Source organism: Ciconia boyciana, chromosome 3, assembly GCF_034638445.1.
Source record: "Ciconia boyciana chromosome 3, ASM3463844v1, whole genome shotgun sequence".
Lineage (NCBI taxonomy): Eukaryota > Metazoa > Chordata > Aves > Ciconiiformes > Ciconiidae > Ciconia > Ciconia boyciana.
In genome coordinates, this window is record NC_132936.1 from 80,232,307 (window position 1) to 80,247,164 (window position 14,858).

Here is a 14,858-nt window from a genome sequence, read left to right on the forward strand (position 1 = left end):
AGCTATGCTATTCATCTCCATCCCTTGCTAAAGTTAGGATTATTTGAATTTTTTATGTTTAGGAGGGGAATGGGCAGGCCTTGGCAAAGCTGGGAAGTGTCTTTTGGGTGTGCTTGCCATGCAGGGTAGAAAAAGCTTAAAATGAAGATGAACTTCAAATGTTTATAACTTTTTTTTTTTCCTCCTATGTGTAGTTTGCTTCTCTGTGTGGGGATCTGTCTATGTGGCTTTCTTGGTTTTGCAGTTGTTTTGGGACTCAGCTTCCACTAGAATACTGTGTTGCTCTGCAGACACTGCTCAGAGCTGCTTGACAAGTCAATAGGTGACCTACAGTAGAATTTAGGAATTTGAAATGGCTTAAATATTGGGTTAAAAATCACAGTATTCGCCAAACAGTGGAGTTTGAGGCTGCAGCAGAGAAACACTGATTATTTTACGTGATGCTGTTTTAACCCGTTTGGGAATTACTTGGGCAGTGCTTAAACTGAAATATTTTCTGTTAGGTCAGACTCCATTGGTATTTTTTTGTATTGCTGATCAAAAAGAAGACTTCCCTACAGGAAGTTCACAGGTGTGGTCTAAACATGGGTAAATCATTCTTATGTTTAAAAGATGAAGAATTCCTGGTTCTTATTTTCCTTCTTAAAGAGGGCTTTTGGGTTTCTAGCAGTAAAAAGCCCAGTTTGGGGTCTGATGTGAAAAGCCTACCTGATATTGGCCCTATATATTCACAGCCCCTGATGATTACGCATTTATTAGCACAGATACACAGTTGCTGTAACCTGATAAAAATTGGCACAACAGCTTAACAAGAATAATGTCACCCTCCCTTATTGATCCAGGCCCCTCCTAGCAACCCCCTTTCCTGTACGGTTATGAAGTCATGCTGTGCTGTAAACAATTTGAGGAAGCTGATTTGGTTGAAAACAAAGTTTTTATTTGGGAGGAGGGGAGCCGAGGACGGGAGTCAGCTTAGCCTTCGGCCAGGTCTGTTGTGGGACCTGCGTGGGTCCAAGCACAAGACAGCATGGGAGCAGGCAGGTGGATTTTTTTCTGATGCTCTATATGAGTTCACTGCTAGTGTCATTGTAATCAATTTAGTATAACTTTAAAAAAAAATAATACTGAAATGTGTAAATAGTGCTCCACTGCTGGCCTTCAAATTTAGTTCTCTGTGCTTTATTGCAGTTTTTATGATCTGGGTTGTTCTTTGATATTGATTATTTAACTGTATTGTAAAAGCACAGAATGGAGGTGTTTCTCATTTTGAAGCTTAGGTCTGATGTCCTTGAGGTATCAGAATTTTTAAATATCATGTAATTCCCTTTCTTCAGTCCACAGTTCACTGTTCTTCTAATTCCAATCAGCTAATATCTTCCTTATAAAACTTTTTCACTGTGGTTCTCTGCTTTGGCTATGCATTGTAACAATAGGTAACATTCCGAGCTAAACAAAGGAGGTCTTCAGACTAGTGTGTTATGCTCATGCAGTTCAGTTCAGAAATAGCCACACAGGTGAACAGAAGCCTGTGTTGATTGCTTTTGATATAATGATTGTGCTCGTTTTGTGGAAGTGGTTCTTCCAGTTGAAAGCTGTGACTAAAAAGTGTAGCCGCTAATTTGGAAGCAATAAAGAAGTAGCAGTAGGTTTGTGGTATTTTTCAGTTATACACCTTGAAAATTTTCCTTAAATTATTACTTAAGGGAAAGGATTTCTCTAATTTTTCCTTAAAAAGGTACTATAGTTTCACTTTCTGCTAGGATTGTGGGAAAATGTTGCTTCAAGTGTGAAAAAAAACAGGTAGATTGGTAGCACTAGAGAGTTTACTACTATAGATGAGGCTTCTTTTAGGATTTTCTACATTATTTTTTGAAACATACTTGTAAAGGTTTGGGGGTTTTTGTAACTGGCTATATATATATATTTGAGAAAATGTGCTGTAGGTTAATTAATCTTGGGGGAATAAACCATCCTTTTATGCTTGCTGCATTCTTGCTTTCCACGATCATCTAACTTCTCTACAGTTGTGTTGTTCTGTTCGGACTAACAGCTGTACAGATACACAAGCTTTTGTTATTCAGGACTGGAGAAAATAAAGTGAACTGAAAAGAACATTTACTGTATTACTGTTATTGATATGCACATGTCATTGCTCTGTTTTGTTTGTGGGGGAATAGTTTTAGTAATGTTGACCTTCACATTCCTTTGAAAGAAAAGCAGGTTAATAAGCAGTTTGCAAAGAAACCTGTTTTAATGTAATGTCGGTAAACAATAGGAGAAAAATCCATGTGGTGTGTATGAGAATTTCGCTCAATTTGGAGTTTAGTATGCATGTCTAACAACATATTAACATCCTTTTTGTGTCCTTCATAACTGTACATTTCCTTCTAATGCAGTTTCCTGGAAGGTGGAACTGAGGCAACATTAAGTCTGTTTCAATAGAAATTAAGAATTTGGATTTAAATTACTATAAAGCTTAGGGTAAAAATCGAAGGAAGATGATGAGTTAACTTTGAGGATGCTTACTGAGAGGTCTTCCCAAGCATAAGTGAGAGCCCAGGCATGTTGTCAGAAATATATTAAATGGCATGTGAAGCAGGCAGAGAAGGAACTAATTTGTCCTAATAATATGCGAGTAGATGTGATAGCTGATAAAGATTTTTTTAATATAATCTGAATGGAGATTTATTTTTAAATCATTTTTTTATGCTTTCAAAATTCATTAGTTTTGTATTAAGTGAGATGACTTGGAGTTAACACATCTGCTCGTAACTTCTCTTAAAAGAACATGAAAGGGATTGACAAACTGTATAGGCTTCATAAAAGCATTTAAAAAGATGGAGCAAAGAGTAAAATGTCAACTCCTTCAAATAGTAATGAAAAATTACTGTAAGACTTAGAGTGTAAGAACAGTTATACTCAGAGCAAAAATCCATGTGGTATCCTCCAGCTGTGGGGTATTTAGCCAAAGAACATAACAGAACAAGTGTAAGATGGCTCTTCCTAGTTTCTAGCTTTCTGTAATTTCAGAATTTCCTTCAGAATGTATTATATCTGTATCATTTTTTTCTGAAAGCCCTTGAAGGGCCCTACCATGAATCTGTGATCTTTTTTGTTCATGTTTACACTTTAGCATCTACAGCAGTCTTGTTCCTGGCAGTTTCCCAATTTAATTACGAAATCCTATGGAAAATGTTATCTTTTTTTTTTTTTTTACTTTTAAAATATGCTAGCTGATAGCATGAGTAAGAAAGCTTTGTCTGTTGGCCGATTAGAGAGATTATAAATAATCCAATCTGTGCCACTCATAATCCCATAGACCTTCACTTCCTTGATTTTTGCTAAGATGAGGAGTCCATGTCTATTTAGTTGGTTCTCTCAAGGAAGCTATTGCATGTTTCTGATCATCCTTGTTATTCTCTGAGCCTCAGAATAATCAGAATTATAAAGTTTTCTAAATGCGAACCTTTTAGATGTTTGGTGACCATGGTGGTTTCTGTTTTGCTTGTTCTTTTCTGTTAGCTCTGCTGGCTTACAGATATTTGAGCTGATATGTGAAGACAGCTCTGAAAACAGTGACTAGAAAGATCTTTCTCAAGGAGTTAAAGCCAGTTTAGAAACTATCATATGGATATTTGTGCAGTTGCAAATGTTTCTCTTATCACTATCTGCAAACCAGTGCCCATGTCGTGGGCTTAAACAGAAGGTTTCAACTTCATCTAATGTGCACTGACAATTATAATCGAGCATAAGAAAGGTGATATGTATGGATATAGTGTGTCTAATGTAATTTATGAGTACCAAAGTCACAATCCCAAAATTGCTTGATTAATAGGTGCATTATTTAAAGTGGCAATGCTCTTCCAAAGGCTTGCTGTTTTTTACCTAATCTTTGACTGTATTAGGCAGATCTTTGATTTACTGGATCCAAGGGGGATGAGATTCTTGCTAGCATCCTTTGAAGTTAGGACTGAATAAAAGCAGCATCAATCCCAAGTGGCTTCAGAGTATATAAACCCAATCATCTTAATTTTCAGTTCCCAACAAGGGGAGGTGGTAACTGGTTCTGCCAACAGTGCCATGCTGGCGACTGGTCCCTTACAAGGTTGGAGCATTCCTTCACATTTGGACCAATGAGATACATTTCCCCCCCGTTATTGCTCCAGTGTTCAGCATCATGTGATCCTTCTCCAACCCTTCGTTTTAACTTACCTGATAAATTTTCTATATGACAAATTTACTTACATTATTGTTTGCCCTTTTTCTGGAACATTTATGCGCGTGGTGAACAGCACGTTCATTTAGGGCTTCTCTGGTAACTTCCATTCCTTGTGAAAATGAATAACTTCCTATCCATTGTTGAACTGATTATTAATATACAAGGACAAGTTCCTTCTTATGCCATGTCACCTTCGAGTCTTGAAGAACTCCTGGTAAGAGATCTTGCCACGTGTGTCCTGTAAGTCTAGGTGTTCTGTCAACCAGATCATCCTTTCCCATGTGCTTCTTGGTTGCTTGGGGAAAAAAAGAGATTTGTGAAGCATGGTTTAGTTTTTCATTATATTTATCTAGCTGTCTTCTGACTTGTATTTCTTATAACTTTAACCAATTTTTCTGGTATAAAATTAAAAATATTCTGCAGTTACCTTGATGTTTCTTTAGAGCCCTTTAAAAACCAACCAAACAAACAAGTAACTAAACTTTTTATTTTTTAATTGCCCTTATATTCTTTCCAGGCAAAGCAAGTGTTCTTACTTCAGTTATTTATTGCATATTTTTTCCTTTTTTTCTTTAAGTACGGCTTAAGCAATTATTATGAAAAATTTGGACATGTAGAATGTTAATCTGGAATCATGGGACTTGAAGTAATTCTTTTTCTGTGGCTTTAGAGTAAACATTTGGGATTAACTCAAGATTTAATGAATAAAAATTATGTCCTTCACCTGCTTAGAAAATCATCTATAACACTAGTTTTTGAATAATCTTCACCTTGATTTTTATTTTATTTTATTAGAAGAGTGGGAGCAATTAATGCTTTTGCTGACAAAAGAAGGAGGGGGAAAAAAAAGAAACCACCTTGGAAAAGGTGGCGGGGGGGGGCGGGGGGGGGAAGGAGAAGGAAGTTGCATATTCACTATCAGAGCAATTTGGGGGGGTATTTTAGAAAACAATGCTCCATTAAGAACTGTGCCGTGTTGAAAACTTAGCACTCTTCTTCCAAGTGACTTCCAGAGTAAAATGGCACTGTTTGCTATAGTAGATAATGCAATTACAAGTAATTGTCTTGCATTGTAAGTGACAATTTAAAGGTTTGTGATACTAACATTTAGACTGATCTGTGTGGTGTCTTGTAAACTGGAGCATGCGGATGACACAACAGCATGGCTTGAATAGATGCTTATGTTCTCTTGTCTTGAATCTGTTGGTTGTCTCGCAATACGTTCGCTGTTAACAGACCTTTCAAAATTTAGTGGAATATTTTGAGGCAGATGTTTTATGAACAAAATTGCATGGTTTTACAGTAGACTTAAATATTGGCTTTGTCAACTCCAAAAGACTTGTTAATTATAATGTCTACTTTACTTGTTTATTGTAAAACTAGAGGCACTGTTTGTTCCTTTACGCTAGCTCCTTTACAGTCCTAACGAATAAAAAAGTATTTCTATTCCGTTTTCTTGTAATCTGCAATTTACCTTGTTTCATTTGGGTATTTGCAAAGCAAAGGAAACAGTGTGGTCTTTTGGAACATAATACATAGAGGTATAAAAAGTAATAACATGCACGTAAAAGTGCAAATAAGTATTTCTTATTAGAAGGCGATTAGAACAAACGTCTAAAGTACAAGTTTTAGTTAATGTATTTTTTTCTTATTCAAGCTTGCATTAAGACCAAATATTCTTTGCTTCTAACAATGTTTGCAGGTTCAGTAGGCCTAACATTAAAATTTTCTTTTGACTTTAAATGAATGTAGCTCTTTTCTGTATAATTGTTTTCTTTTTCCAGTTTGGGAATATATAAAAGTAATAAGAACTTAGAGGTTTACCCAGCCATGTAAAATTCTGATTAACACCTGTGGAATGCTTAAGAGATAAAATATAAATGTAATAAATTAATGCTTCTTTCTCTATAGGGTGCTGGTCAAGACAAACTTGGAATATATGTCAAGTCGGTTGTGAAAGGAGGTGCTGCAGATGTGGTTAGTAATATTCTTAAACATCAAAAGTTCAAAGGTAGAAAGATCCTTTGGAAATTCTTTTAAATCCTTTGTTTACTAGTATGTGTGAATAATCGTTTTAATTTAGACCATGTTAGCACTGGTGTATGAATTTTCTTCTCTCTTGAATATGTATTTAGGATGGTCGTCTGGCTGCAGGGGATCAGTTGCTCAGTGTGGATGGTCGAAGTTTGGTGGGCCTGTCCCAGGAAAGGTATGGAATGCTTTCCTTGGGTGTCTTTACATGAAGTAAATGCTAGAGTAATAATTTACTGAAAAAGGGTGAAGCTTGGTTTTTTACGTGTTAGGCTTTGTTTGGCTTTTTGTAACTGCCTATGCATAACCTTGGTAACAAGTTCAACTGTTCGTGTAGTATTTTCTGTATATGATATGGGTTATCTATATAGAAGAGATTGTATTATATGTTTGGGCTTTAGTTTTGAGCAAACTTTATTTAGCTCTGATTTTTAAATATTTTGGCTTCTGACCTTTAACTGCAGAAACTGGAAATAGTACTTGCCTGTAGGTGTTGTCTGTTTAATAAGTGTATGTTCTAGTCATAATCTAATTTTTTTCAAAGTAATTTTAACTATTAGTCAGAAAAAGAGTGTTTTGTCAAACAAAAGATTACTAGAATAAACGTGAGAAATCATGACATTACAAACTGATAATAAGGAGAACTAAGTTATACAGTGCCTAATTTTATTTTGTTCTATTTGCTTTGGCTTTTATTGCAGGGCAGCAGAACTTATGACTAGGACAGGTTCTGTAGTAACACTAGAAGTAGCAAAACAAGGAGCAATTTACCATGGTCTGGCCACCCTGCTTAATCAGCCATCTCCAATGATGCAAAGAGGTAAAAATGCTAATATTATTTATGTTGATAACAGTTATATAAGTCTTAGAATGCAGAAAATGGAATAATTCACAGTAGCTTGCCAAATATTACCAAAATATTAAATCTGAAAAGAAACATCATTGCACAGAAAAGAAGCATTTCCTTTCTTATCAAAAGTTCATCTGTTTTTAAATATTGTTTGAAATTATGGTAGTCTAATCATTAATAAATGCTTTGCATATGTACCTTCTAAAAAATTAAATGATGCATTTCAACACAGTTCTGGTTTGAAGTAATTTTTATTTTAACAAATAGAATATAATGAATACAAAGGGCGTTTAAACTTCAGTGGCTTTTTTTAATCTCTTTCATAAAAGCTCTCTCCTCTCAGAATATGACTTCCTTATAACCAGAGAGTGCAATGTGATTACTAAGAGAGAAATAAATAGAAACAGAAGCCCCTGGAACATGTTTTGCCATTGAATTTTTTTTTTTTTTTAAACTATAAATATTGAAACATACCTTCTTAAGTTTCTGTGTCTGATCATAAGAAGTTCTTGGATGTTTCTCTAATGTTATATTTTATCATCCTACTTCAGTGAACTAAGAAAAGACATATTTAAGTCTTAGGTAAAATAATGTTTTAAAGGAAATAATTTTGTAAAGGAAGACCTTTTCTACATATAGGGTAGTACTACAGTATAGAAAAGAATGGGTTAAAATAATAAATCCTTATTATCACAGTTTACAACACCATCACAGATGCCATATGCCTCTGAAAGTCAGCAAGAGACTTTTCAGTAAAGCACATTTGGCTTTTCCAAATAATGTGGTACCTTTTCAAAAGCTCTTTTGAAGCATACAAATTAAAGGAATCCTGTATAGTTGATACAAGAGTGGGATTATGTATCTGAAGAAGTAAAGATTTTAAAATCTAGCATTTGCTTTACTGGGAACTCATTTTTAATTATAAATGCAAGGTAGCTCTGGTTTGAAAAAGAATGTGCTAGACAGTAGTTAATATAAGTGAAAGGGGGAAAATGCATATCCAACTGTTACAGTTTCTGACCGCCGTGGCTCAGGTAAACCCCGACCAAAGAGTGAAGGTTTTGAGCTGTACAATAACTCCACTCAAAATGGGTCACCTGAGAGCCCTCAGCTGCCGTGGACGGAGTACAGTGAACCAAAGAAGCTGCCAGGGGATGATAGATTAATGAAGAACAGAGCCGATCATCGCTCCAGTCCCAATGTAGCAAGTAAGTAAGATTATCCTTCTTTTAGGGGTAGATGCCTCCTCCACTAGTTTTAGAGGCTGTTGAATTCAAAAAGGGAATTATTGTTTTTAAAAATGGATTAAGTTTAAAATGCCAACGTAGTAGTAACATTTGGAGCAAGTCTCTTGTTAGAACTATTCAAAGGAAAAATCATAAGTTCCTTTGTGAATACTATCATTTTATTAAGTTATGTAAATTATTATTTAACAGTCATGTAAATGCTTCCTTTAACTTTCCAACAGATCAACCTCCAAGCCCCGGGGGAAAGAATGCTTATGCATCTGGAACTACCACCAAAATAACCTCAGTCTCTACTGGAAATCTTTGTACAGAGGTCAGAAGTGACAAGCAAAATGCTGGCTATTAAACTTTCCTTAGCTATCAATAGTGTCAGTGTGCTTGAGTGAAACCAGTGTCTTACTTAACTATTTGAACATAATGCTTCTGCTAGTGTCTGGGTGGGGGTTTTGCTTATTACAGCTAATGAAAGACTGAGACAGCTTTGAGTGATTTTATTAAATTTTGTTCATGAAGTTGTCCTTGTGATTTCTTAGGTTTGTACAATATAGCATACTTGTTTTCAGTCTATAAAAACATGAGTCATAACCACAATTATATTTGATACTAGACAACCTCTTTATCTCCTGTTCCAGACCAATAATGCTCTTATGAGCCAAAAGAAAACATTTGGAAAATGCGTGTTTATAATAATATTCCATACAAATCTGAGTGATTAGAAAATTCTACCTTATGTTCTTTCTACCTTTTTCAGGAACAGACTCTGCCCCCACGACCTGAAGCTTATCCCATCCCAACACAGACCTATACTAGAGAATATTTCACATTCCCAGCTTCAAAGTCCCAGGATCGAATGGGTCCAGCTCAGAGTCAGTGGCCAAATTACGAAGAAAAACCACAGGTCCAGGCCGAAAGTAATCATTCGATCAATACTACAATGCAGGTGAGAAGCAATTTCTTTCAATATAAGAAAAAAACAGAAAGAAAGTGCTTGCTTTCCACTCCCAGACTGATGGAGACATTTCTGCAGAACAGTCAACTATCTATAATTTCTGAGCTGCTGAGGACAAACTATACCATGGGGGGGAAATGACTGAACTTTTGCCAAGATTGGCTTGGGTTCAGAAACCTTACTCCCCCCCCTCCCCCCCGAATTTATGTTATAATGTTCTGCAGACCTGTTATCTGGGATGTTTTAATCCCCCATTAGACGTAATAGGGTGTAGATGGTAGTAGGGTTTGTCTTGTAAAATGTTTTGTGGTTTTCTGAAAAGCAAACTAAATCTTTCATGCTTCCAAGAAGGTTTACGTGGAAAAATCTCTTTGCCTGCAGGGTGGATTGTTTAAGTGACAAAGTGAAGTATTAAAAATGAAATAAAACAGTACTTTGAGACCTATCCAAGGTCTTCACTGAAACACATTCCCTGCTCTCAGTTAAAAAAAAATAAAATTAAATTAAAAAATTCAAGTTGCATCTCTTATCAAAGTGCACATGCTTCTTGACCTGAAATGAATTTACCCCCACTGTACCTTTATAAATTCAAAAAATAATGTTGTTCTGCTCTTTGTAAACAAGGACTTTACTGAAGTCCATACAGGAAATTAAATCTAGATCTACTAAATCCAGTCACTGTATCATCTTTTTCTCTAATCCACCAGAGACTTAAAAATATATAGAGAAAGCTTTTTTTTTGCTATTTCTTAATTTGTGATAAAAGCAGAGCCTTACATCAGGCTCAGTATGTTTTACTTTTGGAAAAGCAGTGTCATGTAAATTATATTGAGATTGTGTCACAGAAGCAAAGTAAGGATTGATTATTGATTACCCACACATGTATCAGCAAGTGAATTCAGTAAAAAGTCAATTGAATAAAAGCTTAATGCTTTTTTCAGTATTACAGATATCAAATCCTAATTATTTCAGCTGTTAAGAAAATAGATGTATACCTAAAGTAGGATGGTAATTTTGAAGGAGAATGCTGCAAGTTAAATGACTGTGGCAAATAGCTATGGAAATACTTTGCTGAATTTCTGTGCTTAATTCCTTCACGTTTCATTATTACATCTCGCCTAATCTTAGCTGCATAGTTAAGGTCTAGGCTCTCTCTGTCAATGATGGGACAGGGGGAAGCTAGTACCTCCAGAGAATGGTGCCTACCCATTTGTCTTGATGGGATGAATTGCTGCCTGAACATGCATCTCTCCCCCGCTTAAGACAAGCCTAAGTGAGTAGCTTAGATGAGGTGGTTAAAACTAGTGAGGTGAACCCCATCAGTTAAAGTTGTTGACAGATACTGAATTTGAGCTATGGTCTTAAGGCTGAATGCAGTGCAGAAAAGCATTTTCATGAAGCAAATGGCTAGATGCTTTAGGTCCTTACAAGCATTGAAAGTACACAATTTTTCCCTGCCATACAATAGTTCTTTTAAGTTGAAAATTAGAGGAATATAGACTTTGTAAAATAATAAAAAAAATATCCTTTTAATCTTTACAGTGAGAACTGGGCTTGTAAAAAAAGCTGCCGTGAGCTACTGACTGATGTGAAATGCCTGTTTTCTATTCTGAAAGCATTAGCAAACTGTTTGGCTAGGTGCATCTTTACAGCAAATCTAACACAAATAGCTGTGTGTTCAGCTCTGCTGGACTAATAGAGCATAAAAAATACACTTGTTCATTTCAAAGAAGGCATTCTTTAGAGGTCATGGTTAAGGTCATTGATGGAGGAAAAAGAAAAGGAGTTTGCTTTGTTAGTCTTCTCTCAGTTGTTGATAATTGGTACATTATGTGTTCAGTGCTTAGTAGTTCCTGACATTCAAAGTATGAATATTTGCTTCAAGGAAATCATTAACAGATTTGATAAGCCTAACTTATGGTCCAGTATTCTTTTTCAGGAGGTTGTACAGTGCAGTGAGATGTTGAGCTTGTATAAAAAAAGACTTGGTGTTTGACACACTAAAAAACGTGACAAAAGCGCAGACCAATACACCCATGCCCCAAGAGCAGGTAGAGTTAGACCTGACTGCCCAGATTCCATACCCGTGAATGGCACTATAGTAATGAGAGCTTCCTGCAGGTCACCTCGCCTGTTAATGGAGGAGGGTGGGCAGCGGCTCCCTTGTCTCTTCCTCAGCAGCCTTTCTGTTTGCCTTCCCAATAGGAACAATGTTCAGTCAAGCCAGCTGAAGGCTGAATGGCAGAGCTGGTATGCCTGAGCTGCTGTTCCAAGCTGCCAGGACTCTCATACTCACATATGGGGGAGGGGGTGTCAGTCCTGAGAAACTGTGCGAGCTGGGGAGGTTTTCAGCTTAAGCTCCGTTTTGCGTTCATCCTTCCTCCCAGTCCAGGTTTCCAGGCATTTCAGCAGTTGCAAAGTCTTCCATGGCTTGAATGAATTAGAAGGACTGGGAAGAATATTTTATCATTGGCTTTGGGAAACTTACTGGGCATGGAAATGCTGAAATTCACTAAAAGTAATTACCTTCAGTAATAAGAATGCGGTTTGTGAGCCATTTTCAAATATGTTTTAATATAGACGGACTATGAAATACATGCCTTGTTTAATTTTTTCCAGCGTGTGGCTCGTTCCCAGGAAGAACTCCGAGATAAAGTTTTCCAGCCAGAGAGGAATCGTTTGGAAGTTGTTATACGGAAGGATGTAGAGTACATTGATCGGAAGTCAGACAGCGATCAGTGGATGAATTCATCTGTGGATTCTAGCACATCTAGCCAAGAACACCTGAACCATTCATCCAAACCAGTCTCGCCTGGTTCTTGTTTAACTAAAAGTGGACCTGGCCGTTGGAAAACTCCAGCTACTAGCCAGCCAACTCCAGTGGCCGTTTCCCAGCCCATCAGAACAGATCTTCCCCCTCCACCGCCGCCTCCTCCAGTGCATTATGCAGCTGAATTTGATGAACTACAAATGGATTTGCCTCTGCCACCACCTCCTCCTCCAAATCAGATAGGAGCACAAGCATCTTCCCAGGTAGCCGCTGCTGAGCGTAAAAAAAGAGAAGAGCATCAGAGGTGGTATGAAAAGGAAAAGGCACGTTTGGAAGAAGAACGAGAAAGGAAACGTCGTGAGCAGGAGAGAAAACTGGGCCAAATGCGTTCTCAGCCACTAATTCCTGCTCAGCCTGTAGTTCCCCCTGTTTCCCTTCAACAAGTGAAATCAGAAAAACCTTCAACTTTGCAGAGGTCTCAAGAAACAGTCATTAGAGAGTTGCAGCCCCAACAGCAGCCTCGGACTATTGAGCGGAGAGATCTGCAGTACATTACTATCAGCAAGGAAGAACTGTCGTCTAGTGATAGCCTCTCTCCAGATCCGTGGAAACGGGATGCTAAGGAGAAACTGGAGAAGCAGCAACAGATGCACATTGTGGACATGCTGAGTAAAGAGATTCAGGAACTTCAGAACAAGCCTGATCGTACAGCAGAAGAAAATGACCGCCTGCGCAAACTCATGCTTGAATGGCAGTTCCAAAAGCGACTTCAAGAATCGAAGCAAAAGGATGAAGATGATGATGAAGAGGAGGATGATGATGTGGATACTATGCTCATCATGCAGCGACTGGAAGCAGAAAGAAGAGCAAGGGTAAAAGGGGATAATCCTTTCTAGACAAAAGTATTGTAAATGTGTATCTTGGTGGGTTCTCTGTCTTTGTCCGAGTATTTTGATGTTCTTAAAGGGTAAAGGAGGATGAAGCTTTCTTAAATACCTTGAATTTTAGAATTGCTAACTTACAGTGGCTTCACCAGTTAAGTGATGTATTATGAAAGTATCATAGCTACCTATTATAGAATCCAAGTCGGCAGTTGAATTTACTTTTCTGGTTGTAGGGAAAGAAATTCCCTTCGGATAAAGGGATTTTGCCATGTAGCTGGAGTAGGATTAGAAGGTTAAATATAGCAGGAATTTGCTTACAGGAAGGTAAGCAAAAACAGTTGCAATTATGAAAGTCTTTAGGAGAATCAGGAACAAAAAATAGTGTGATTTCCCTCCCCCTCTCCCCCCCCCCCCCCCAATATATTTGCCTCTAAGTGTTCTTATTTATAGTCTTGGACCTGAACACAGACACTGAATGCGTGCTATTTCCAGGGAACAGTGACCTGAACTGAGGTTCCACTTTGCTGATCTTCTCCAAGTAGAGGCTTGGGCATAAGGCAGCTGCTACCTCTACCTTTACCACCACCTCAGTGGTGACCCCAGCAGTGCTAGGGCTCCAGCTCATACATACCTGGATTTTGCATGGTGTCCAGTTTAATCAGTATCTGACAAGGTTTGCTTACCTTAGCTTCAGTACTGTGAAAGCTTGTAATATATCTAATAAGATAATACAACTGAATAGTATGATGAAGTTTTTGTCACTCTGCTGGTGACTGTTGTCTCTCAGAATCTGTTAAATCTATTGTTACTGGGAAACAATTTCTATAGTAAAATTTGTTTTTCTTTTCTGAATAATAGCATGGATACCAAAGTTACATACCAATAGCTATGCTTTGACAGGCTTAAAAACTAGCTCTGTAATACGCTGAGTCTTCTGTTTGTTTATCTTGAAAAGTTGACTTAATTCTGTGATAAGCAATTTTTAATTCTTGAGAATGTTTGCACGTGCTTATTTTGACATTCAGAAATAGCTGTCGGCTTGAGTAGTATTTGAGTTCAGGATTGTTTTGGCAGCTTGATTTCCTAAACTTACTCTTCTCATATTTACTGCAGTCTGCATTGCTTTCCTTTTTTCTTGTGGCTAACTTTATTACTGTGTAAAACAATAGATACCTCAAACTTGGAAACTGAAGAAAGGAAAAGCTAAATATGTCTTTGGCAAACAGGTTCATTAAAGCCCAGCATCACTAACATGTAATTTGTAGCACATAGGCAGTTACCTATGGGCATTAAAAAAATCCATGTAAAACTGCCATTTTAACAAACAGTGTCTTTAAAATTTTACTGTAGCAAGGCTAAAAAAGCCATGTGTCATTAATAGAAAGCCAGTTGTATTGCGTAACATTACATCAGTCGTCTTTGCAAGTGCTGGATTTAAAATACTGTGTGTGCATAAAGTTCTTCCAGCATTTTGGAGCATTTTGAAACTAAAAAATAACAGTTGTCTTGAACTGAAGTATTGTTTGCATTCTGGTTACATTTCACTGTCTCTGCTACTAGAGATGCAATAAGTAGCATCTCTGGAGAAAGACTGAGGTTTTGAATGAGTCAAACCGATACTGATAAAAATTTTGGATTATTTGATTGTTTTAATTTCTGTATTTCAGGATTATGTCAATTCAGTTCCTCGTTCTAAAGCAGCTGACTTAACAAATAAAAGAAAATGCTTTTGAAATAGCACAAGTCTAACCTATCTTTATTTTCACTGTGCATCTTTCTTTTTTCCCTCTTTCTTACTACCTGCAGCAGACTGCTGTGCCAGCAATCTCTGTTCTAGATTTGGTATGTTTGTTTCTTTCTCTTCAATATCTCTTTCCCATTTCAATTCCCGATATTATTAATAACGAC

The 14,858-nt window shown here is 37.0% G+C and overlaps 1 protein-coding gene across 14 annotated transcripts in view; it reads left to right on the forward strand.

Moving 5' to 3' along the window:
- The window catches only part of AFDN (afadin, adherens junction formation factor), a 134,699-nt gene that overhangs the window by 104,875 nt on the left and 14,966 nt on the right, over window positions 1-14,858 (forward strand). For 13 of the 14 annotated variants that reach the window (XM_072856255.1, XM_072856258.1, XM_072856254.1 and 10 more), the window contains 7 exons: window positions 6,131-6,196; window positions 6,355-6,428; window positions 6,952-7,070; window positions 8,114-8,308; window positions 8,569-8,660; window positions 9,099-9,287; window positions 11,916-12,938. In XM_072856255.1, coding sequence (XP_072712356.1) covers window positions 6,131-6,196; window positions 6,355-6,428; window positions 6,952-7,070; window positions 8,114-8,308; window positions 8,569-8,660; window positions 9,099-9,287; window positions 11,916-12,938 — 1,758 coding nt within the window. The remainder of the gene's footprint in view (window positions 1-6,130; window positions 6,197-6,354; window positions 6,429-6,951; window positions 7,071-8,113; window positions 8,309-8,568; window positions 8,661-9,098; window positions 9,288-11,915; window positions 12,939-14,858) is intronic. The other variant, XM_072856256.1, reaches the window with a different exon arrangement.